The sequence below is a fragment of the Helicoverpa armigera genome, chromosome 1, assembly GCF_030705265.1.
Source record: "Helicoverpa armigera isolate CAAS_96S chromosome 1, ASM3070526v1, whole genome shotgun sequence".
NCBI classification, from domain to species: Eukaryota; Metazoa; Arthropoda; class Insecta; order Lepidoptera; family Noctuidae; genus Helicoverpa; species Helicoverpa armigera.
Genome location: NC_087120.1, coordinates 9,278,390 through 9,303,242, shown reverse-complemented (window position 1 = coordinate 9,303,242; position 24,853 = coordinate 9,278,390). Strand labels below are relative to the sequence as shown.

At 34.3% G+C, this 24,853-nt stretch overlaps 1 protein-coding gene across 6 annotated transcripts; it reads left to right on the top strand.

Moving 5' to 3' along the window:
• The first annotated feature begins 452 nt into the window (after positions 1-452).
• LOC110378220 (probable cytochrome P450 305a1) lies at positions 453-24,629 on the top strand. 6 transcript variants are annotated; one of them, XM_049840460.2, is made up of 10 exons: positions 453-582; positions 1,012-1,107; positions 1,564-1,604; positions 13,669-13,926; positions 14,109-14,327; positions 14,571-14,752; positions 16,904-17,003; positions 17,510-17,687; positions 23,391-23,650; positions 24,356-24,629. In XM_049840460.2, exons 3-10 carry the CDS (start codon positions 1,586-1,588, stop codon positions 24,532-24,534), a joined length of 1,395 nt encoding a protein of 464 aa, XP_049696417.2. In that variant the 5' UTR covers positions 453-582; positions 1,012-1,107; positions 1,564-1,585; the 3' UTR covers positions 24,535-24,629. The 6 variants fall into 6 exon arrangements, with proteins under 6 accessions (XP_049696417.2, XP_021193061.3, XP_021193062.3 ...); XM_021337386.3 differs by having other exon boundaries at positions 454-582; positions 1,564-1,782; XM_064034728.1 differs by having other exon boundaries at positions 522-582; positions 1,012-1,045.
• The last annotated feature ends 224 nt before the right edge of the window (positions 24,630-24,853 follow it).

Here is a 24,853-nt window from a genome sequence, read left to right as displayed (position 1 = left end):
CTACGCGCGTTCCTGCGGGAGTGCAGATCTGCATCATCGTGCGGGTTTTTCACGCACTCACGCGCGTAGGTGCGTTTTGTAAATTCACGCACGGCGGCTTCCATTTTCAAATATACACGTCACGCCCATTCAAAATCACGCGCGGCACTGCGGGATCAGTGTGCCATACCATGCGTTTCGCCCCGCACCTACGCGCGGGGGTGCGTGTTTCTCCGCATGTATGTGCGTGATCCGCATGAACGCGCGTGGATGCATTTTCAGTGTGTTGGACTATGCGTGTTTTCCATACAAACGGAGATATTTCCATACAATGGAAAAAAACGCATCCACGCACTACGCTGCATCATGCGGGGCAGTGTGATAATCGCCTTATTTTAATTTTTAGCTAAAATCTTCAATACAACTTTTTTGCAAATTGCAGCAATTAGGTACTGAAATATATATTTTTTGTTGATTTTTCTGTCCTATAAAATATTTTCTACATGCAACATCATGCAACAAATGTCATGTCAATACTGTCAATCAAACGAAAGTGGATGTCGGTTCGCGCGAGCCCCTTGAAAAAAATCTTGTTTTCGTATGGTAAGTATTCTTAAATAATATTACATTAATGACAAAACATACTTCATTTATTATTAAAGCTTGTTAGAAATTCAAAAAAACCCATGTCGTGATACAGTAGCGTCCTGGGCGTGTCTGGTCTCCGGCGTAACATGACTCTACTATTTAAAATTTCAGACATCTCATCAACAGACAACATAATCGGTTTGCTTAAAAATCTGTTTGCCATGAATATTCATGTTCAAACAAACTGACTTTTGTTTTTATAAAATGGATGTTTATGATGTCTAAGTGAAATGAACCTAAGTAGTGCTATGATAAAAGAGGGGTGTTATGAACTAATAGAATGCAAGGCTCAGGAAGCAGTGTTCAATTCAAATAAATTGGTGTTATTGAGAGTGATAAATTGAGATTTCAACCTATTCAAAATAATTTTGTTTGATTTTGCAGATGCCTGTGGACCCTACATCTTTTGTGTCTCTATGTAAATATCTTCATTGTTACCGTGGAACATATGAATGCAATCTGGCCAGTGATCAATTGAAGGTAGCACCTAGTAGTGATGTAAATTAGAACTCTTATCATTATGGCAATTTAAAGGCATGTCTAGACAGACTGCATTTTTGTGGCAAATGTAGCTGCTACACAGTGGCTGACAACATTCCCAACAATACCAGACGATGCAGTATTGCAGTGTTGTATTGGCAACATTAGCCAAATATTATCATATATGGCCGATGTGATTTAACAAATAATATTAGCATCAGCTACCCAATTACAGAATACAGCCCTATTGCAATACATGGCTCAGTCATAGATTGCTATGATGTCAGTGTGCACTAAATAATAATTTATAAGCCTTAACATAAAACCGAGTCATAAAGTCTACATTTTTATATTTGTAGTCCATAATGCCTTACATAATGGTGTATGAATGTAGGATACTAGTATTATCCAATTTATAGACATGCCACATTATTACAAATTTTTTATTTGTTTCAGGTGTGGTCATTTGGCAAAGAAAATGGCTGAAGAAATCTTTGGTTTGATGTCATATATGAATGAAAATTATATACACATGACAATTCATTCTACCTCATTTTTGTTTAGTGTACAGTTTTGACATTGTTGATGAACCAAATAAGAAAAATAATGTAGAATGAAAACTACATTCTCTTGTATTGTGCCCCTAGTTTCAAGAAAAGTGGCTCGCACCCTTTGGTTGGTAGTTCCTTTTATTCTGGTAACTCGTTGGAATAGGTTTACTAACTCTAACTAAATTATGTGATTTGATCAAAAGTTTTGCATGGATTTATTTTGCATGTTGTACCTCAAAGTATGACTTCATGTCAATTGATTGTAGTAGAAAGAATGCTGGAGAATCTCTGAAACTGTGGTTAATTTTCAAGTTCTCAGATATAATAAATATGAGTCGGCAGGTCATTCTGATGGTGTGGCATAGGTATAGCTTATAGGCTCGTGCTAAAATGCAGTGTCATGAAAATGTTGTAGATTTCTGTCTTGGATAGGTGGCTTCTGATTATTTTGAAATTTTTGTTGATGGCGCTGATGGTAGTAGTACCCAAACTAGATGTGATATTGTGGATTTCTAATCTATTCACAGTAAAAGTGCATTGTTTTCTGTTGTTTGTTCATTTTTGTTGTTTGTTCATTCTGTTGGGCTTGCGAAATGTCATCAATAATGTTGGTTTTTGTGCTTCTTTTCTAACTCTATGTATTTTTCTAATAAGCAAGTAAGTCATTGCATGTTCCATTAACAGACAAATATTGATCAATCTCTAATATGATATAGTTTTCCAATATTTCATATGAAGTTTCTGTCTGCTCAATACTAATAAAAAAGACTATGGCTAAGAATTGGGCGATTGAAGCGAAAAGGCAAATCCACCTGATCTGATAGCATGTTTTTCACAGAACATTCACAGCATTTTTTTTAAATCACAATTTTTATTTACTACTAATTATTGTACTAATTAATTGTTTGCTTCAAAAACAACATTGCACAGGAGTGGTCACATTTGTTTTACGTCATTTCATCATTTTCTTTGTTATTTTATTATGATTTTATTGTTATTTTATTTATGATCCTTCCAATACAAAAAATTAAGTAGTAAAAACGTTGAAAAATAAATGAGTAATTAAATAAGATATCTTTAACACACACGTAGGTAAGGTATCCATAAAATAGACAAACATTTATGTATTTGTATTATTACGTACATACATATTTTGCAAATTAGATAATAAATGGATTATGATGATGGTTCTTCTAACCATTTCTCAAAGACAAACTTCCTGACTGCAGTTTTAAAAGATGGCCTATCTGGTGGACTTCCGATCTTTCCACAAAAAAAGACTGAATGTAAAAGAAGGCAGAATAGTGTCAGCGATATGGGAAGGGCACTAATCATATACATATTGCCAGTTAAAAAGAACATTGCTGAGATGGAACTGTATTGAAATTGATGAGATAGGTACACGCACATGAGGAGAGTTGAAGAGTCTTGACGAAAGTTTTAATAGTGTTAGGTAGTTGGTTTAAAATAATGCTTGTTTGTTCCCTAGTTGTGATCTACTTAGCCCAATCGTTTTAGGTTTTATTTGTGCATAAAACACCTTTATTACGGCGTAGTTATTAAAAATCGACGTAGGTTAAAAAATCCCGAAAACAATCATCATCATCATCATCATCTCAGCCATAGGACGTCCACTGCTGAACATAGGCCGAAAACAATATTTCGCCGAAAATGCATCTCGGCTTATTTATTGCTCAGAAGTCAATAGAGATTAGATGGGAATTGTTTGCTTTCAGTGTTTTTAAAAGTTGGTTTTTGTTTGGTTTCTTGTCTGTAAAATATCTAGCTTTTCACTATCTTGGTCCTTAATCGTGTATCGTCATCGTCATTTGCCTACATCCGCAATAGCTGTCATTACAAAACCGGGCTAAATATTGACATGGCTTCTATTATATTATTATTTAATCTTAACTGTTCAATTTTCCGTCTAATATGTATACGATTTATATTATTTACCAAGGTATGGCCTTGGTTACGCAGATAAATAAAAATAAGTATTTTTATTGACATTGGCATTAACACATTGACATTGTTTAATTTTAGACAGTGTCTAAGGAGTGCAACAAACTATTACCCTAATATTCATGTTTGTGTTAAGTTTTTTTTCATACGAATGACAACCCAACTAGCAAAATTCTCCTATAGCAATTGACTAATAAGATTACACGTCTTATAGAAATCTAGTAGACGCATTAACTGAGCTACTAATCCTGCTAAAGCATCTTCTATGATTTGCACTACAAGTACATTCGACCCTATAGTTTAGTTTTATAAATGTCAATAGGATTATTTTACACGACTCTTACTAGAGCAGTCAGTCAGAATCAGTCTTATAAATGCAAGTTATAAAAGTTATTAGCAAAGTGTGACTTTTGATCCGATAATCGCATTTAGTAAGATTGTTTTATCTTGTTAACGTCTTGTTTAATTCTTCTATAAGACATGCACTTCCTATAAATGCCACAGATAAAGCTGCTAGAGGTAAAGATATTATAGAAGATATTATAGGTAGGCGTCTTAACTTAGATTAAAAAGTCATATAAAGGTTCTGATAAATGCAATGTAATGGCATGTGTTTCAACCCTATGTCGGACAGGTATTTATTAATTTATTACTGAATTAACAAATAATGAAAATGTTAAATTTTGAATGCTTATGAAGATATGTTTATTATCGTCAAAAATTTCATCAATAAAACTATTTTCGCAAGTTGTGTAGGCACTCTTTACGAAACCGGCACACGGCAAATGTTACATAATGACAAACATAGGTATTATAATGTGACTTTACTTATTTTTTGAAAATAAAAGAGGATTCAATGTCATGCACAAGGTTAGTACAATGAATTAACGAAAAAAGAACGAATGATCAACTGAATGAATCTACTAATGATATTACGCTGATCACTGTAGGACCAATTCCTCTAGTAGCGGCACGCGCCAGATCATAAGCGGACCAATTGCTCTTTTTGGATGCATTTACCGGATTTTTATAGGAAAAATATATTTTGTTAAAGCACTTGATAAGGTAATTATAAAATCAAATAGCACTTTATCGGATTATTACAAAGCGACTATATGGCGAAATAGTCCAATAAACTGCGCCCAAATGCGGCTATATTATCGTTTACAGGATTTCTATAGGAGTAAAAAATACGTGCTCCTAGGATGGAGTAGCAAGTAAGTAGTTTGCTACTTGGGAAAATTATGTTTGTTGTGTACTATGTACTTAGAACATTTTATTTGTATATCGTCAATAGTTTTTCAGCCAAATAATGATATTTTTATCAGTCTCTGAGACCACTAACACTTACGTACTTGTGAAAAAAAATTGCCTATGATAACGTGATTTTTTAAAAGGTACAGACCCTTTTTAAAAAATCACGTTATCTGATCTAAAGATTACTTTACCAGCTTCACAAAGTCACCGTTCACAAACTGCCTCTGTGTATAATACCTATTGGTAGGTGCTTATAGATTTCGTTGTACCGCTGGTGGTAAGCTTAGAGCAGATATTGCCACCGATTTGGTCAATCAGAGGTAGGAGTAAATCGGACTGTGACCATGTTTTTTTGTCACAGCTAGTTAGTTTCAAACTTCAGTACCAATTCACCTCTGGCTGATATAGGCATACTTGTTTTCAATATAGTTAACCATAAGAACGGTTGCTCAGCCATATACTGGGTGCCCACTGGGATAGATCAATTTTCAACAACAATAAAAAACAAGTCACCTTTCTACTGTGTGACTGACTGTCTTAGATGCTTCCGTTTCTGCTTATCCGTAGCCCAAGATATGCAATTTTGTTTGTAAGCGTAACCTTCCAAATGAAAATGGGCTTCATCACTAAAAGAAATGTTGCTATGCCGATGTAACGTAATTTCCCACGTTTAAGCAGAAACGGAAGCATCTAATACAGTCACACTGTAGAAAGGTGACTGTATGGTGCGCGGTAAGATAGCAGCAAACCTAATTGTAAGAGAGTAAGCATTTTTTCATCCACTTTTTTTTTTTTGTAAAAGCTTGGATTACTATTATCTTGTAAGGGAGGAAACACATTTTTCATTTTGATAGGTGCTTCAATTTATTGATAGCTGTGACTCTACATGATCTATGCATGTTATTATTGTATATACCAATACATACAAACTGTAATGCCTATTATTTTTTAAAAGAGTAACCGTTGAGTTTTTGCTCGTTCTTCTCCATAGGAAGCTACTTTCGGAATGGGCAACTAGAATCAAACCTATTTATATTTTTTGACGTTCATAAGTGTTTGTAAAGGCTTAAATGAAAAAAATGATTTGACTTTGATCTCTTTTTGGGCGAAAAATAGTGTAACATTAAGTCGACCTCAAAAAATCGAAATGTCCACACTGAGACAAGAACAGCATTGGCCAAACCATTATTTAGCTATAAATCTATTGCACAATATCGGCTAATGTTACACAATATATAATAACGTTGTCAGTCTTGCTGCTTTTAATTATACAGATAATTTAAAATTCTTATTAACCAGTTATGATAAACAAATGAATAACTAGTAACTACCAAAAAAAACTATAATCGGGGTTTGACCAGTTAAACTTCAATCAGGTATTAGAATGACTTGTTTAATTAGGTATGCAGTAAAAGGTTTTCATTTTGTCTTAATTTCAAGAATAAAAAATCATAAAATATTTGTTGATCGTGAAACATTATTCTGAGGTAATGATCAGTACCTACATATTTCATATCTCTTACATTTAGGGGGTTATTCCCGCTCGGTAACACCCTTTCGTCAACACTGTTGACGATCGGGAAAAAAAAGTTTCGTTCGTTCACAGTGTTGACGAACGCTGGTTTTTATTTTTAAAATATGGAAAGACTTGTCATGGATTTTTAAAATGTTTTAATAGATTATGTTAGATTTTTTGAAACACAATTAACTAGAAAATAAAGGTGGCCTTATCATGTGCATAATAACCATTTTACACTAAAATAATAAGTAGCGTTCGTCAACACTGTGAACGAACGAAACTTTTTTTTCCCGATCGTCAACAGTGTTGATGAAAGGGTGTTACCGAGCGGGAATAACCCCATTTAGGTTGCAATGACATTTTGTGACATTCATGTGAAAAAAAAACAATCATCATGCTTGTTACTATCTAGTTTTTACGAATATAACTTCTATCCACTTATTATGACCTATTAATGTTTCTGTAAATGCCAGTCTGAGTTCTTAATTAAATGCGACTAGATATAAAAGTTTGTACATCCCTACTAAGTACTACTAAGCCTAAATAAGTTAATCTATACTTATGTATAATAAATCTGTAGAGAGGTCAATTCTGTACATTGAATATATTTCCAAAATAACTATTAGGGGGAGATTAGTGATCGATATTGATGCCAAAAATGCAATCAGTAAAATTTTTGTCTGTCTGTCTGTCTGTATGTTTGTTATGGAAACAAAAACTACTTGACGGATTTCAACGAAACTTAGTACAATGATGCTTCATACTCCTGGGCAGGTTATAATAGGATACTTTTCATCACGCTACGATCAATAGGAGCAGAGCAGTGAAGGTAAATGTTGGGAAAACGGGAGAAGTTACTCCATTTTTATGCTTTCGTAGCGTTAATGGTTAAAGCTACACAGAAACAATGTATGACGGAAATGTTCTCCTTAAAATTATGGAAAAAATATACTACGACAGTATATGTCTATCTTTTATGGTTGGCTCAGAATAACACGTTTAACTGTCGAAAGCTTTCTGATTATATTTGTCTACTATTACGTTTATAATACTATCACTTATGCTTATTAAAAAAAAATTACATTATTACGTATAAAAAAAAAATGAATAATATAAATCGGTAGTAGGTAGGCATAGATTTAGATAATTGGATAGGCTGATGTTTATTATTTCTTCTTTCTCCGAATCCGAATCTAACGCGGACGAAGTCGCTGGCAGAAGCTACTAGAAATTATAATTAGTATTTACGTATAAACTATAATTAATGGTGAGATAAGAACATCTGTTATACCTTTACAACTGAAGAAATATTATGAGTTTCAGTTACATATACAGGACAGATTGATAGGTACATGAACAAATAAAAACATTTTACAGAAAAAAAACGACTTTTAAAAACACTTAAACGCAACATAAATCTGTTAGGTGCATCGGTCTAGAATTCGGTGACTGGAGGATAAGTTAATTCCCTATCATGGAATTGTTATTCCTCCACATAATCCTACTAAACTATGTAGAGAAATTGTACGCATGTTGGACTATAACTAACATAGTCTTGTTTTATTAATATCGGCTCCACTCTATGAAATGATTAATTAATTTAATGAATTCTAGTAGTAAAATATCACAACAACACACGCAAGTCAGTTGCTCACGCTAATTACGTTGTCTGAATGGCGCGATAGATAGTGAAGATCTTTTTTGTTCAGCATACATGTAGGTACTGTGAGACGATGATGGTGGTGATGAGCTGGTGATGACGTTGTGGTGGTGTTGATAGTAATGTAGATCTGGTTATGTTGAGGCTAGTGAATATGATAATGATAAGGGTGATGATTACAATGGCGATGATGATGGCTATGATAATGAAATAAAGGCGACGATGTTAATAGAGATGGTGATGTTGATGAGGGTGATGATTATAAAGGTACGTCTTGAGTTCTTAGTGATAAAATCAATTTCATAGTGGGAGTGTCATAGGGAGATGTTTTATTTATTTGTTTGATTTACACGACTTCAAAAGTCAGTTACATAAATCGGAGAAGTTTACAAAGGAAACTTAAAAATAAAGAAAATTGAGAAAAAAAAAGATACTACAAAAAAAAATTACAAATAACATGAAACAACATAAAACTTTACAATAATTAAGTAACAATTAGGTAAATACTATTTAATTCAGACATTGCAAAGAAAACTTAATATTAGACATATAATAAACATGAAATAAAACTTTAGAATAACCAAGTAACAATTAAATGGTATAACTTTCGCAAAATTTTAAACACAAAGACATTAAGTGGGTTTTGTCCTCAAAAAGATCGCAGTCCGGGTTGGCTTCCACAAGCTTATTTATTGTGTTCAACACGCGGTACGGGAGACGCAGCACGGGCTGCGGTCCGACATGAAGGCACGTCCAGCAGACGATGCTTTCTGCAGCGGAGGTAATCATCCGGTGTGCACAGTCGAACCAGCTCATTATGGATATCAGATGCATCGATCAGACCTTTGCAAATTTTAATCATAACACCTACCTGGTCACATGCTCGCCTCGCTGTCAACATATTATATCCTAAACATCCTAAGAGGAACTTAGTGGGTATGGATAATACCCGAAGGTTCGCCTGTAAAGAAAACGCAAGAATGTTAAATAAAATAACCAAGAACATTACATACGACTTGTATTTGTGCTCATAGTTTGGTTTATATAATAAGCTTTGGAAAAAATAAAACAGTCTTAGTAATCTTCTTCAATATTCGGAAAAAAAATAAACTCCTTCGAAATACCCGCTTTGCCCTCGGGGGGTCATCTTAATCAGTCTTCTTATTTTAATCTGTCTAGATCACGTTTTTACTCAATTAAATGCTTTTCTTCTCTTTGCTGTTGGTTTTAGTAGTTGCCTCTTTTTCTTTAATTTTTTATTACGCTGTTCCTGTTTTACTGGCGTGTTTGTCAATACTTTAGCTCTCTGTGGCTTTTGTCTTCGATTAGTTTTCCGTGGCATCAACTAATGAAGTGACCCTATTTCTATTGGTGTTATATGATGATTCTCAGGATGAAGGACTGTACTTTGTGATGGAGTCTTGCATGGTGTTATAAAATCCTTAAGAATTTGTGCTTCTGCCGTTATAGTCTTGCATGGTGTAAAAGTTCTTCAATATACTGGCCTACTGGTGTTGGAGCATGAGGTGGACTATAGCTTCGTCAAGAGGTTGCGATCCAATTTCATAACTTCCACATCCCACGAAGCATTTAAAGTTTTTCTTTTATTCTTTTATTTATTATTTATTCACCATCTTGATTAAAAAACAAAAAAAAAAACTAATTAGGTATTTTTTTCATTTTAGTCAGACAAATAACGGCACTGTTCAGCTATACATACATAAATTGTTCCCGGGCAAAGCGGGTAGTCACCCGTTATGCCCTTACCCGTTTTGTCCAAAAGCACGTTTTAAATTACAACTACCCTAATCTTAAAATAGTAAATAAGGAGACCCCTTAATATTCACAATTAATAAGTATATAAGATGCAAAATGATAATACAAAACTACGAAAACCATATCTTGCACCATATTTGACTAGCATAATCCGATTTTTTTTTAGTAAATTGAGCAAAAAACTTTTTTTACGTGTTACCTCCAACACGCTCGCTCCAGGCGAGCGAGCCGGCTGACCGTGATCGGCGAGGGGGTAGTGCGCCACTCTACACTCACAGGTTCACACTAAGATCTAGTATACGAATTAGGACGGGTACCCGTTTTAGGAATATCTCCCCTACAAACAAAACAGTAATGCAGCTACTTCCGACTTTATGCAGTGGCAGTAGGCTACAAAAATTCAAAACGTACCTTCATTTTAGGTGATGATGATGGAAGGTCATGTGACAAGAAATAATCAGGGTGGTGATTACATTGGCGACGACGATGAGGGTGATGATTGCTATGGTGACGATGAGGTGTTATGATGAGGGTGATACACCTAATATGATGGAAACTGGTGATCTTGATGATGAAAATAAATACATTTATTTAGTAAAACCTATCCAGACAATCGATATTCATTAGAAGAAATTTATTTACAACAAAATTGACCGGTACATCTACATGATAGTTTTATAAGAATAGAGTACTGCAAAATATTATCATTCAGCACCGCGGTAGGACAGGTGTCCATTTTGAAATCATTTTTTTTTCCTTTTTTTATATTCGTCTTTGCACGAAATCGTAATAGTACTCGTACGAAGCCGCCGGCAGAAACTATTAACAAATGCATTTAAAATATTAAAAAATAGGTAGCTATTAATTGTCCCATTCTCGCGTAGCGCTCCCTATGCTATGAATGGAATGAAATTGTGAACCCGCTTAAAGGACATAGTCTATCGTAAATCCTTCGAACGAAAATTGACACTCATCGACGGCGTTGTACAGTTGCGTTTCGGCTGCCGAGTAGGCCAGTGGATATTTATACCACGAGCGTTTTGTACATTGTGTTCACTAAAAATATAGATCATTCAAAATGATCCCCACGTTTTTACTACTGTTCTTGGTCACCCTGATTTTATATGCGTTTATATCCACCATAAAGCCAAAGAAGTTTCCGCCTGGTAAGTTTTGGTGTTGTTTTATTTTCATTAACTAGTATGGTGTTTTTATATAGTTTTTTTTATAATGGTCATTCGGAATTTATAGCCGTAAAAAATATTATTTACATTTTTGTCGATTGCTTATTCATATACCTGTTAACATCCAACATAAACATCTGTGAAACTTCTTGTATGAGAACTGGATTTAGTAAATAGTTTAGTCAAGTTTGAACTAAATAAATGGTACATATAAAACCCCAATTTGAAATGGGGTGAAATCTATGGGCACAGGGCACAGACTCCTTATTAGTATTTTATGTCTAGATAGTATAGAATACGACAAGCTTGAAAATAAAAAAATGGCATTTAGGTTTTGTTAATGGGTAAACTTGTAATGCTACCAGTGCAGAGAGGGAAATTAAATAAGGAATAAATTTGCAACATAGTTGAGAAACGAAAAGAAAAAAGGATGATTTAAAAACCCCTTAATATAATTGTTGATTGTAATTGGCTTAAGTAATCAGTCTAATCTGTCAACAAAATGTTTTAAATTATACCTAGCTGACGCCTTAGCCTCGGGGTGCGACAATCTAGAGGCAGTTCGTTTTTACTTGGTGTTATCACTAAGCATAGCTTTAACATCAGCTGAAGGTGCAGATCGCATTTTGAATGTTATCTATTTATGAGTCATGCCTGTCTCTATTTCATTTGTAAAAATAATTTGACACTCTTTGTTAGAAGACCATATAAAAATAGTTATCTATTTTTGTATTGACTGTTTCACGATAACATACTTCTTTGGGATTGAAGAGTATTCAGTCAGCAAAATGACTATATGCAACATTTAAAAAGTTCATGGTACATTTGCTCTTTTTATTCTTATTTTCACTTTAGTCATTGAAATAAAACTTGTTGTCCTGCTGTATAACGTGTTACAAAAGTATCAAAAAACAAAAACATAAATTATATCCAAAAACATAGCTAACCCATGCAAAATGTCACAAAATGTCGCATGTATTATTGCATAATTTTATATCCATGTCTATAAAAATCAATGTCACTTTTAGTTGTAATTTATAAGTCAAGAACGGGCACATCTATCTAAACCAAATGTTTAGCCTTTCTTCCTACTATTCAGTAGATGATTTTTTTGGAGTTTGCACAAAATCGGTCGAGCAGTTCTTCATTTTTACTTCCTACTAATAGGTCCTTATTATAAATGTACTTACCACCAAAAGGTAGAAACGCCTGAGGTGGTTAAATTCACCGTTGTATAATGTGTGATTGTACTTGTATTTAATTAATTAATATCATTATAATATATAAAAAAAAATGATTATAATTGTTACAAAAGAGTAGGTTATACAACCGGCATTCCATCATGTCTCTTGCCACTACATCTCTCCACGTTGTTTTGAAGTTAACTAACTACTAAAGTAGTTTTAACTAAACTACTGAACTAGTTGTGGGCTTATTTAAAATTATTATTTGTAATTGTGTGAATTAAAAATAATTATTTAAATTAGTACCTGTCGCCATATGAATAAAGTTATCATCGGACGTTTGATTGACACTAAACAATTCATAAACTCGGGTTTCTCATCAGTATTCAGCATGCAATCGCAATCAAACATCAGTAACTTGACGCTATCATTCATGGAAGGACACTATTAAATAGGCACGAGTAGGTATTGTGCATTTGTAACACTACCTTAATGTACCATTGTGATCCCGATGACGTTACACTTCCACTGGTTTCATTGTAATTTACTTAGAAATAACAGTATCTCATTGCGCTTTAATATTTTAACTAACAAATAAAAATATAAAGTTTGCTGGGTTTCTGTCCCAACATGACCATGTGATTCCTCATCTGTATAAAAGGCTGCCATAGAAACCAATTGTAAAATTTGTGTTCTTTGAGTCTATCACTGACAGTTAGGTACCCATGCCATATATTTTACTTATAAATTACCACGGACGTATTAATGTGACTACGGTTCTGGTTCTGCTATGTTTGTTCTTATTATTTACAACACTTGTCACGCCTCGGTTGAAGTAGTCAGTCAATTGATCTCATTGATGAAACTGGCACTGTTTGATGAGGAATAAAAACAATTATTGCTTTTATGTTATTGCCACAATGTTCAATAGTTTAAAGTAAACTGATTTAAGTGAACCTAAACCTAGGTAGTTAAATAATAGGTAAAAGTATACCTAACTTTTTATACTTTCATATTCTTTTCTGTAAAATTACTTACATTACTTAAATTTTTCTATAACTTTATAAAAACAAAAAACTTCAAATACATATGTATCTATTCATATTTTTTTATTACTTTATGGTTTTACCGTTATTGTCATATGTTTAAGAAGTTGAAGTTCTTTGAAGTTTCATTATCCCTGGTAACTTGGTTGATCTGCTTTCACTATATCCAGTCTGTGTCAGGCTATATTTTATCCGGTTACGCGAAGAAAATCCACCGAGATGAGTAACTAAATATTATCACGCGACGAAAATCAAAAGTAAAAGTACCGTGCGGAACGATTTGTGTGTATAAATGAATAATTCATCTTCGGCAAAAATATACTCATTTTTACGGAATCAATAACAATATGTTTGTATACGAACCGCCTTAATAAACTAAAATATTATGAAATGCATTCGTAATTATGTACTTTGATTTTCAGGTCCAGCATGGTATCCATTCATTGGTAGCAGCGGAATTTTACGAAGGATGTCAAAAACGTACGGATCTGAATGGAGAGCATGGTTAGAACTATCTAGACAGTACTCCACTAGTGTCTTGGGCATGAAGACGAGCACAGAACTGGTAATAGTTGTGTTTGGCGAGAAGAATGTTCGTCAAGTGTTTAATGACAAAGAGTTTGATGCTAGACCACATAATTTCTTTTCACAATTAAGATGCCTTGGAAATAAGAATATGGGTAAGAATTAACTCAGTGATGTTTGAGACGATAGTTCATACTTCGTACAGTTTACGCATACTTATTTATTTATTTATTATTTGGAGGACCAACAGCAGTAACATTAAATAATAATAAAACAATTTATGTAACGTATACGACATACGTACGTGTATGTTTATGTGTTCGGTCAAATGTTCCAGGTATAACTTTTGCTAATGGTGAAGTATGGAAGCAACACAGACAGTTTGCTGTGAAAAACTTGAAACACGTCGGTTATGGTAAAACAGTGATGGAAAGGGAAATACAAAATGAACTGTCTCGCATACTGAAATATATAGAAGAATATAATAGGAAACCAATAAATTTAGTTAATTTACTCAGTGAATCTGTTGTAAATGTTTTATGGAAATATGTGGCAGGTAAGAAAAAAACAGTTTGTTTATAATTTATTATCCTTATCCTCCCCAATTTCACACAACAACCTTTTCAAATTCTTTCTGAATTTGACTGAATATGTTGTGTATGTATGTACTAATTGCGAAAGTTTAAAAACCTTTAATAAACCTACAACAATAGTCTTGATTTGTATAGGTAATGTTACGGAATTCCTGACCGGTTATATATTTTGAACACTATTTAAATAAAATGTTAAAACTTTTCAGGGGAACGGATAGAAGAAGATAAACTGAAGCGTTTATTAGATCTGTTTCGGCAACGAGGAAAGGTTTTTTCAGTTGCTGGAGGCATGTTAAATCAAATACCTTGGTGCAGATTTTTTGTACCTAAATTAAGTGGATATTCACTCATAATTAAGTTAAATCAAGATATCTCAGAGATTATTGAGGTAATCATATTATTATTTTTGATGGACTATTTATTATTCTGTCAACTATAGATAGTCAATATTATAGTAGGGGAGGCAAGGGCGCTAAATCGGGAGTGACTCGAGCGTCAATGAGACCTATTAGATTGCGAAGCTTAGATGATAAGAAGAAAAAAATGTCCTGACATACACACACTTTCATCGGTGGGTGGAGCGGCTATAAACTTTCAAAAATGTAAAAAAAAACAGTTACATGGACATACTGGAGCGCGTCAGATATTAATAGCATGCACGTCCTACGTCATTTTGAAAACATACGTATATTAATCTGACTGTTTCCATGGTGGGGGTGGTAGTAGGTAAGGGTTAAAAATGGGAAAAAAAATAATTTTATCGAGCGCGTCAGCTTATCAAAAGGGGTGTTAAGGGAACCAAAACGAAGGCTCTTATGCAATAATCTGACGATTTAGACGTGACCTGAACTCGTGGCCATTATTTGAAATTGCAAAAAAAAATTGCCATTTTGAAATACTCGAGCGCGTCAGATTAAGATATATATGGTTCATTTATGTACCCTTAACGTAATCATCTTATAATCTGACGATTATCTGGAGGAATTCGCTTAATCTGACAATGGAGTTTTTTTGCAAACCTTTTAACAAATTGAAGAACTGAAAAAATTGCAAGTAAATAAACCAGTATGTATTCTTTAAAGTACAAAACTTTTATTTATAAGCAAATAAGTATGAAAAACATAAAGGACAATGGACACAAATAGACGGAACCTGGTACACTCCACCAATAGCAATGTCATACAATATATCATTGTATAGGCCTTTTTATCTAGAACAACCTTCAATATGACAGCTTTGTTGACGTTTGCCCGTCCTGAGATATAGATCAAAAAGTGTGTAAAAGTTAAAACTAAATAATTCATTGATATCTCAAGTTTTTAAAGGAATATCTAAGTGCTACTACGAGTATGTCTTCTAAGTACTACTTGCTGTGCCCGTTAGGGTTCATAATTGTTACTATAATTTTGCATTTCAACCTTATACTGTACCAACTGGATATTGGGCGTAATGATAAACCCCACCAATAGCAAAGTCAAATACATCGTTGGATAGGTCTTTTCAACTAGAATAACATTTACTATGACAGCTTTGTTCATTAGAGTTTTTTTAGAATTTTCTTTGAAAAATTAACACCAATGTCGATGTTTTTTTAATTTTGTTATAATCATTATTTAAGTCGTGGTGGCCTAGTGGGTAAAACTAACACTACGCGCGTAATTTGTGAACCACGTTATGCAGAGTAGAGCCAATGTTAACCGGATGACTAGGCCACCACGACCTGTATAAAAAAGGCGAAGTATACGAAACGGCATTTCTCGGTATCACGATAGACAAACAATGCAACTGGAAGGCACACGTATTTAACGAAAGTATCCAATAAAATGAATCGTCTTCGTTAAAAACAATATATCTGCATACCATGACCAGTAACTTCCTGAGATTAGTGAGTTAAAACAAAAAAACTCTTCAGCTTTATAATATTAGTGTAGATTATTTAAGACCCAAAACGTACTAACACTTATTGCAAATGAATTGAATTGAAAAAAGAGAGAGAGGAATAGAAACTTGGGAGGAGAATACCGGCATCACGTAGCTGCACGCTTTAAACTTTATCGATTAATTTTCCTTACTTCGGCTTACGGGAATCGTCAGATTTTATATTTTTCGTGAACGTTGAATTACTCCCCTCAAAAAAAAAAAAAAAATAGCCGCGCTCGAGAAAGTCAAGATGACGTTTTTTTTTACAAGTTTGTAACCTTCCTACTTCTTATCGTCAATCGCAAATTGTCAGATTAGTGGAATATACACTTTTTAGCATATAACTAACTTACCCTATCTTAATCTGACGCGCTGGAGAATGTCAGATGATAATATTTTTTTTACTAATCTGATCCTTTATTCTAGACGCGCGGCTGCATATACAGGGCTTATATTTGGTGGAGGTGTTAAATGGGGTAATAGGTACCTCCCTATATACTAATCTGCCGCGCTTGAGTAAATCCCAAAATCCCTTCTAGGCCTCCCCTACTATTATTTTGTTTGACATATGGGCCGTGTTTACTGTCTGGTAATTTCTTTTTTATCTCATCTTTTTCAGGAGGCTATTGAAAAACATAAAAATAATAAAGTGGAAGGCAAAGACTTTATTTATACGTTCTTAGATGAGATGAACGCAAATAAAAACCCGACCTTTACAGGCAAGTTACTTTGTCTTTAACTTTGATTTCGTTAACATCGTTTTCATCTGCGTTGATTAAACAACAAATTCAGTTTTCTATTAGGGGACCCCCGGTGTGGATCCTATAATATGCGATAATTTAACCGCAATGCTCGTTCAGTATGTTTCACAAAAATAAAAAAAGCGATATAAGTAAACGGGCCACGAACAAGCGTTTCATGGCCGCTGCTAACTATCGAAGAAATCAGCAGAAAAAATAGCGACTTCCAGCCACAGACACCGGTGAATCAATTCCATATAAAACGGATCTAAAGTTTCTGGGCTGTAGCCATTGCGCGACGAGCCAAATAACTCTATCTTTCAGATTTTTAAAATCTCGCAGTTTTACTCTTGTCCCGGTATCTTCTTCTTGTATCCGACCGTATCGGTCAAAATATAGCCTGCATATAAATATGTACATATATAAACTTGTAGTTTGGGACACAATTTTAAACTGAAATAAATGATTTCATTTGTTTTTTTCAGAGCAACAATTGAAAATAGTATGTTTGGATTTTCTTATTGCGGGTTCACAAACAAGTAGTAACGTTCTCGGTTTCGCTCTTCTCAGGGCCATAAAATCCCAGGAAATACAACAGAAGATTTTTGAAGAAATAGACACTGTTATAGGTGACAGGACACCTTGCTGGAGTGATAGTGAAAGGCAAGTGTTCTGAATCTGTACTACATCGGGTGTGTTGTACCTAATCACATATAATTTATGATATTCTATGGCGAATTGTAAAAAAAATAAATAACCTAATCCATTCAGTGGTTTAGCTACAGAAGTAGTATTTCGTTTTCATAATTTACAAAATCATGTGTAAAGCAGAGATAAAGTTAGGAGTATATAAAGTTGTGACCAGTTCACACCTGCCAGTTTTCAAGGGAGAATTTCAGTTGTTTGTAATGACTGACTGTTATTGGCTATGTGCAAAGCGAGTAGTGGCGGACAGATAACGACCGCAGCGCACAACACGGCAGAAATTGGAAACAAATGCGGATGATCAGCTGTCAAATGTGTTGATTGCAGTACAAAATCAAAGCAAAGAAATGGGCCATGACTGTTGTTGCGTTGTTAACTGCAAAAATAACGGCCTCAATAGCAAATATAAATTTTATATCTTCGAAGTACTTTCCTTTAGAATATTTATTTTGAACAAATTGCCGAATACTAGGTTTGCCCCACTGTTGTTCATTACTGGTCTTTGACAAGTTGGTGGTGTTGTTAACATAGGAAGGGCACAGGAAAAAAAAGAGCTCATTGACAATTTTACCTTTTTTGAATTAACCGTACCATTTACTTCGTTTTTCTATGGCCAATCAGAGCACTTTATTTTAAACATGATAAAAGGGGCTGATTTTGCGTAAAGTTCATTGAAAAAAAATCTACTTTAGAATAAAACGCGCTCATTACATTCTATACCAAGTAAAAAGGTGCTCATTATCTATGAAACCACGCTAGAACAGGCTGATCGCAGCGGTTGTAACAAAGAACGCGCTCATAGTCGGCCATCATTTTTTTTTTGCCATACAAGTGACAGCTGTCAGTTAGGCTTCCCTCCAGAAATTTTGAATTAATGTTTTATTGTCAAAGATTGTGCATTAATGTTTTGCTAGTTTATACCAAAATGGACAAGAATAGTAGTGATTGTGATGAAAACTATGTTTATAAAACTACAAAAAAGAGGAAGTCACACGGTCGGATGTCTGAAGTGTTAAAAAAAGTTAAAATTATCGAGTCATGAACCCGGTCCAGCCTGTGGTTGCAAATTGGGATGTTTCATTAGGATTCCTGCAGAAGCAAGGACCCAGATTCTCCAGAATTTTAATTTACTAGCATCACATGATGCCCAAAACAGCTATTTAAGTGGATTGATCTCCGTTCTCCCAGTTAATAGGCGTTCCAAGAAAGAAGGAGTATTACACTATGATGCTGTATACAAGTACAGAGTACTTGCTATGATTGATTCGGAAATAAAAGAAATAATTATATGCAAGAAGGCTTTTATGTCGATACATGGAATATCAAGAAAAAAAGTTGAATATTTAGTAGCAAGTTTGAAGAAAACTGGATGTGCTCCAGTTGATAAGAGAGGAAAACATAATAATCATGTAAAACTCAATGATGATGTCAAAAGTTTAATTAGAGGGCATATTAATTCATTTAAAGGTAGTGTATCATTTTATAAAACTATGTTGTTATTATGTTTTCTGTATTTTTTTATAAATAATGATACTTACCACTTTTTTATATTTGGTTCTAGGTCGTTCCAGTCATTACAGTCTACATGATACTAATAAAACATATTTGCCTGAAGACTTGAATGTAAAAAAAATGCATGCAATGTTTCTTCAAGATAATGAAGGTGTGTCTGTATCTTATGAAACCTACAGAAATATTTTTTGCACTGATTTTAACATTGCTTTTGGCTATCCTCGTACAGATACATGCAGCATTTGTGATGAGTTCATTGCAAAAACAAAAGCATTGGAGGCTAAGAAGAAGACATGCACTGACACAATTGCCAAGTCCACATTGGATAAGAATATTTTGAATCTTTTTAATCAAAATAAATTACATAAGCTACAAGCGAGCACTTTTTACTACAGAAAACGGATGGCGAGGTTGCAAAGTAGAGAAGCAGGCAGTTCAATGGAGGCAATATGTTTTGACTATGGTAAAAATCTTTGTGCTCCTAACATACAAACAAACGATACTTATTATAAACGACAGCTATCAGTGTATGCTTTCAATGTGCATATATTATCTTCATCACAAAGCATCTTTTACCTATATCCAGAAACGGAAGGTAAAAAAGGAAGCGATGATGTATGCTCACTTGTCCATCACTTCGTCTATAACTACATGAAGCCTACAACAACTCACCTTCAAATATTTTGTGACTCTTGTGGAGGGCAAAATAAAAATTTTACTATGTTCCGTTTCTTGCATCACTTAGTACATAAAGAGAAAAAGTTGGAAAAAATTACTATGACGTTTCCAGTGAGAGGCCACTCGTATATGGAGTGTGATAAAAATATGGGTTTGGTGAGATCTAAGACCAGAGCAGAACTTCCATCGGATTGGACTGAAATTTTCCAAAATGCCCGCTGTAAGCCGAGTCCATTTGAAGTCATAGAGGTGGACACATCTTATTTCAGATCATGGACTAGCCATTTGGACACAATTTATGCTAAAAAGTCATGTTTCCCTTCGCGCCCTATAAAAGTTCTCAAAATTGACAAGTTGAGTACCAAAATAGGCTTCCGCTCTACTTATAATGGGCCCTGGGAGTCTGCTTGCATAAGTGGAAGAAAAAAGAAAACCAGTGAGATGAACACTCTAAAACACAACGAATTCATTTTGCCTGGAAGGTTGTATACAGACAAATTGCCAGTTTCTGCTGAAAAATATAGTGACCTTCAGGACTTAAAAAAGTTTTGTTCCCCTGAAAGTATTATGTACTACACAAATTTACCCCACAAATAAAATTTCATGCCAATTAACGTGTTTCATTTCATTAATGTGTAAATAGAAAAAATAGATTATAGGTTTGTTTATGATCACCATTTTAGTTGTAAAATGTAAAAAGGAGATCATTGTGACAATGAGCACCTTCTTTCCAGTTACATTAAGGAGTTAGGCAATTAAAAGGCAAACTATTTTAAATTTAGCAACCCAATGTAATAAAATAATAACCTATTAGGTTAAATATACATTGTTCCTTTTTTATATAATGTACAAATCAATTTCCAGTATAGGTGTAAGTGTAGAAATTGAAATTTTAGGTTTAATCCTTTAATTACTCGAAACAATGAGAATGTTGATGAGCTCCTTTTTTTCCTGTGCCCTTCCTGATATCAAAGCACTAACATGCTTGCACTTGCCGCTCTGATTATAGACATAGTCACATTTTACATCAGTGACTACACGAGAACCATTGATCTTTAAAAAATAATAAGAAAGATAAGAAGCTTACAATTAGTTAATTGGAAATGACTTACATGTAATAGCATTCTGGCATCACATAAACATTAGGTACTTACGTTTAAACTGGTTTTGTATGGTGTTTGTGTCACAGATGTCTGACGAATTACGTGGGCTCGTATTAAGGAGCTCTGGCCGTCATGTCGCAGTTCTTCCACATTTCTTACATGTTCGGCTAATACTAATATATTGCCTTTTGTGTCAGTTTGTGGTTGGAAACTAATGTTATGTGTAATAGTTCAAACCCGGTTTTTATTATTATATTCATTTTACAGTAAAGCTATTGAATACATTTCACTTAAATAATGTCAAAAATACTATTTTAATCTTTGGTTTTATTTATATTTGCAAAGAAAATTATAATGTTTACATTGTTATTACTTGACAGCTTCCGCAAATGTTGTAAACGCTACACGCCGCCAATGTCGCGTTCGCGTACATAGCCAATACGGTGTTCTAATTTTCGCACTATTTACTTTGTTTGAAAAATTCTTTTTTTTTACGTATTTAATTTTTTCTCTGTGCTTATCGCCATATATTAACCAGTATATTAACATATTTAATTTAATTTGATTAGGTACGACACACCCGATATAAGTAGATAGTAACTAAAAATATCCATTTAAGTCGGCAATAAGTACTTGTCAGTGTATTTTTTATATCCAATGCTTCTAACTGCTAATCTAAAGTTAGAAGCGCAGACGTGAACAACTTGAATTCGGGAAGTAGTAATTTGGATTAATTTTGTACATATTTGTTTCGAAACAGTACTGCAAACAAGTTATTGTTTCCTTGAGTCCTCTGCTGGACAGAAGCTGAATTTGCCTTTACTCACCGCGCTGGGCACGCCTATTGGTGAGCGCAGTGTGGAATATTTTAGCACAATTACGTAACTTGAAAGTTGATATTATTTTTTGGTAATCTATTGTTAACGAAAAAAAAAATACATTTTATATACCGTAGAGGCGGGTTACTTTGGCTATTTTTTTCGAATAATTTATGAATTTTATCTGTAGTTTGTATCGGTATTGTCTTTTTAGTGTTCTTAAAAGTTATAAAGAAGCTCAAGGATATAATCAACAAGATGCGAAGTGTATTTTAGAAATATGATAAGCGTAACTTGTTTTTTTTTTATTAAAAGTTTTGGGCCAAAGTTATTCTTAGGAAAGGGTTACTTTAATCCCATAAACTTTATTGGTGAAAAATCGCACTTGCAGCTATCAGGGGCCAAATAAACCACCAAGGGCGGTAAGATTGAATATCCAGGAGAGGTTTAATGTAAGAAAAAAAATCCAAAATATTAAAACACGAGGTTAAATCACCTTTATATATTTCAAAAAAATTTACACTACAGAATATCTCAAAAAATTTAACAAACTTTCAAAACTTAAAATAATATTATGTTAAACGGCTTTAACGTAACGATCTTAGATTAATTAGGTAACCTTCGGAGACATATTTTACTTTTCATTCTTATAAAATTACAATTTCAGTCAATGTAGGTATGAGAATCAACGTTTACAAGTAGCATCTAATCTAATATTACAAACATTACTGAAAAACCTTTTCTTGTCACTCATTCATTTCAGGAACAGAGGAAGAACCCTTTTTTTTCAAATTTAGGAGGTGATCTTACGTACTATATGGTCCCAACTATAAAGCTGTTCATCTTTAATCGCGGGCCACCGCCAGTACGTCTTACCTCTTTTCTTGCATGTTATAAAGGCTCCTTCCTCGGATACTGATAACACTTGCCTTGAATATTTGCGTGAGTTCCAGGTTATCAAGTCGAGGACGTGAAGCTCCACGAGAAGCTACTTTGGCCCGCAGGTCCAAAGTTACCCGAAAAGGCGGTCAATGTATACCGGTTTTCTAGATCTGTAATTTAAGTCCCAACACACAAGTAAATCGTCTTTAAAAAACAATTGCCATACTCCTATATACATGCCTAAGAAAATAAATAATAATCCAATTGCAAAACTTACCAAAATTCAGCAATACACATCAAAGTTTGCAGCAGAAAAATACGCCGGTGTTAGTGTCAAAATTTCAAATGGCGCGAACATGTAGCGACGTGCAGTTGAGTCGGTAAAAAAGTTCCACAAGTACACGTCTATATCGCCATCTATTAGTTACCGAAGGATCTACGACGTTCGGTTGTATGGTCGCGACACAGCGGACAGTTCTAACATTTTCTCGATTTGGGCCAAAGTTATGCCCTAGGGTCAAAGTAACCCGCCTTTACGGTAAATTCTTTTGGTAATCTGCAACGTGACTTGTACGTTCAACTAGTGTAAAAGCGCTCTAATGACAAATTAGTGAATAATTAATCTTCTATTTCATCAGTATTTCATAAATAAACACAATCTGTTTCAGGCTTATTTACACGTCTGCGTTTCTCCAAGAAGTACAGAGATATTATCCAGTAGTTCCTATGGCTGGACCGAGATTGCTACAACAGGATACCTCGATAGATGGCTACTTAATACCGAAAGGTTCTACAGTACTCATGTCGCTGGGAGATATTTATTTTGATCCTGAGTTGTGGGACGAACCGCATGAATTCAAACCTGAAAGGTTCATTGACGAAAGCGGTATGCTGAAAAATTCCGAACACATCTACACTTTTGGCTTGGGTAGGTTTATAAATTTTAGTATTTACTGGACTTTTTTTATAAATTAGCTTTGAAGGTAATGCTGCATCAGTTAACATCAGTAGTTTGGGAATTAGAAAAATGAAATGCTACTATTTTTTCACGCATTATCTGACACAAATAGTTGATTTGTTGTAGAAAAATCATTTTGCATTGTTGGCTATCCTTAATATTCAAAAGATTCGGACGAAAAATTCTAGACAGAACGACCTATAAACAAAACCGGCCCAGTGCGAGTCGGACTCGCACACATAGGGTTCCGTACCATCCAAACTAATATTCTATATATATTTATGGATATGGAGCAAAAACGAGCAAAAAAATCACGTTTGTTGTATGGGAGCCCCCCGAAATATTTATTTTATTCTAGTTTTCAGTATTTGTTGTTATAGCGGCAACAGAAATACATCATCTGTGAAAATTTCAACTCTCTAACTATCACGGATATTCATGAGATATTCATGAGATACAGCCTGGTGTCAGACGGACGGACGGACGGACGAACGGACGGACAGAGGAGCGAAAACAATAGGGTCCCGCTTTACCCTTCGGGTACGGAACCCTCAAAAGGGACTGATTGTCTGCCCCACAAAAACTCTGACGTGTGCGTTCTTATAGAGTTCCTATATCAATTTATATTTTGGGATCATAGTTTTATTAATTTGTACCAATAATAAAATGTTTCAGGTCGTAGACGCTGCCCTGGGGACTCTTTAGCAAAGTCATTCATATTCATTACCTTCGTCGGTATACTTCAGAAGTACAGGATATACGTCAGCAATGGCACCGTTCCGTCGGATGTACCGTTGATTGGTATATTGGCTACACCAAAACCTTACACAGCAGAGTTCATGTTAAGAAAATGAAAATACTTATTCATTTTTTATCAACTCAGCTTAAACTATGTTACTAATAATGGATATTAAATAAAGAATAATAAATAAATACCACTAATATGAAATCATTATCTTGCTTCAGTCGTCACCTAGGCAGAAGCTAGAAAGTCCAACAAACAGTCTAATCAGGCTGCCAGAGTGAGTTGAGGTAGTCAGATAGAAAGTCGCTCTCTGCAAAATGAGGTACTAAGCTGCCGGGAAAGCGACCTCAAACACACTTCGCAAAAGGTTCAGCTGAAGACTAGTAAATCATCTATTTGGTCCCTACTGTGGATTGAGGTGAAGGGTT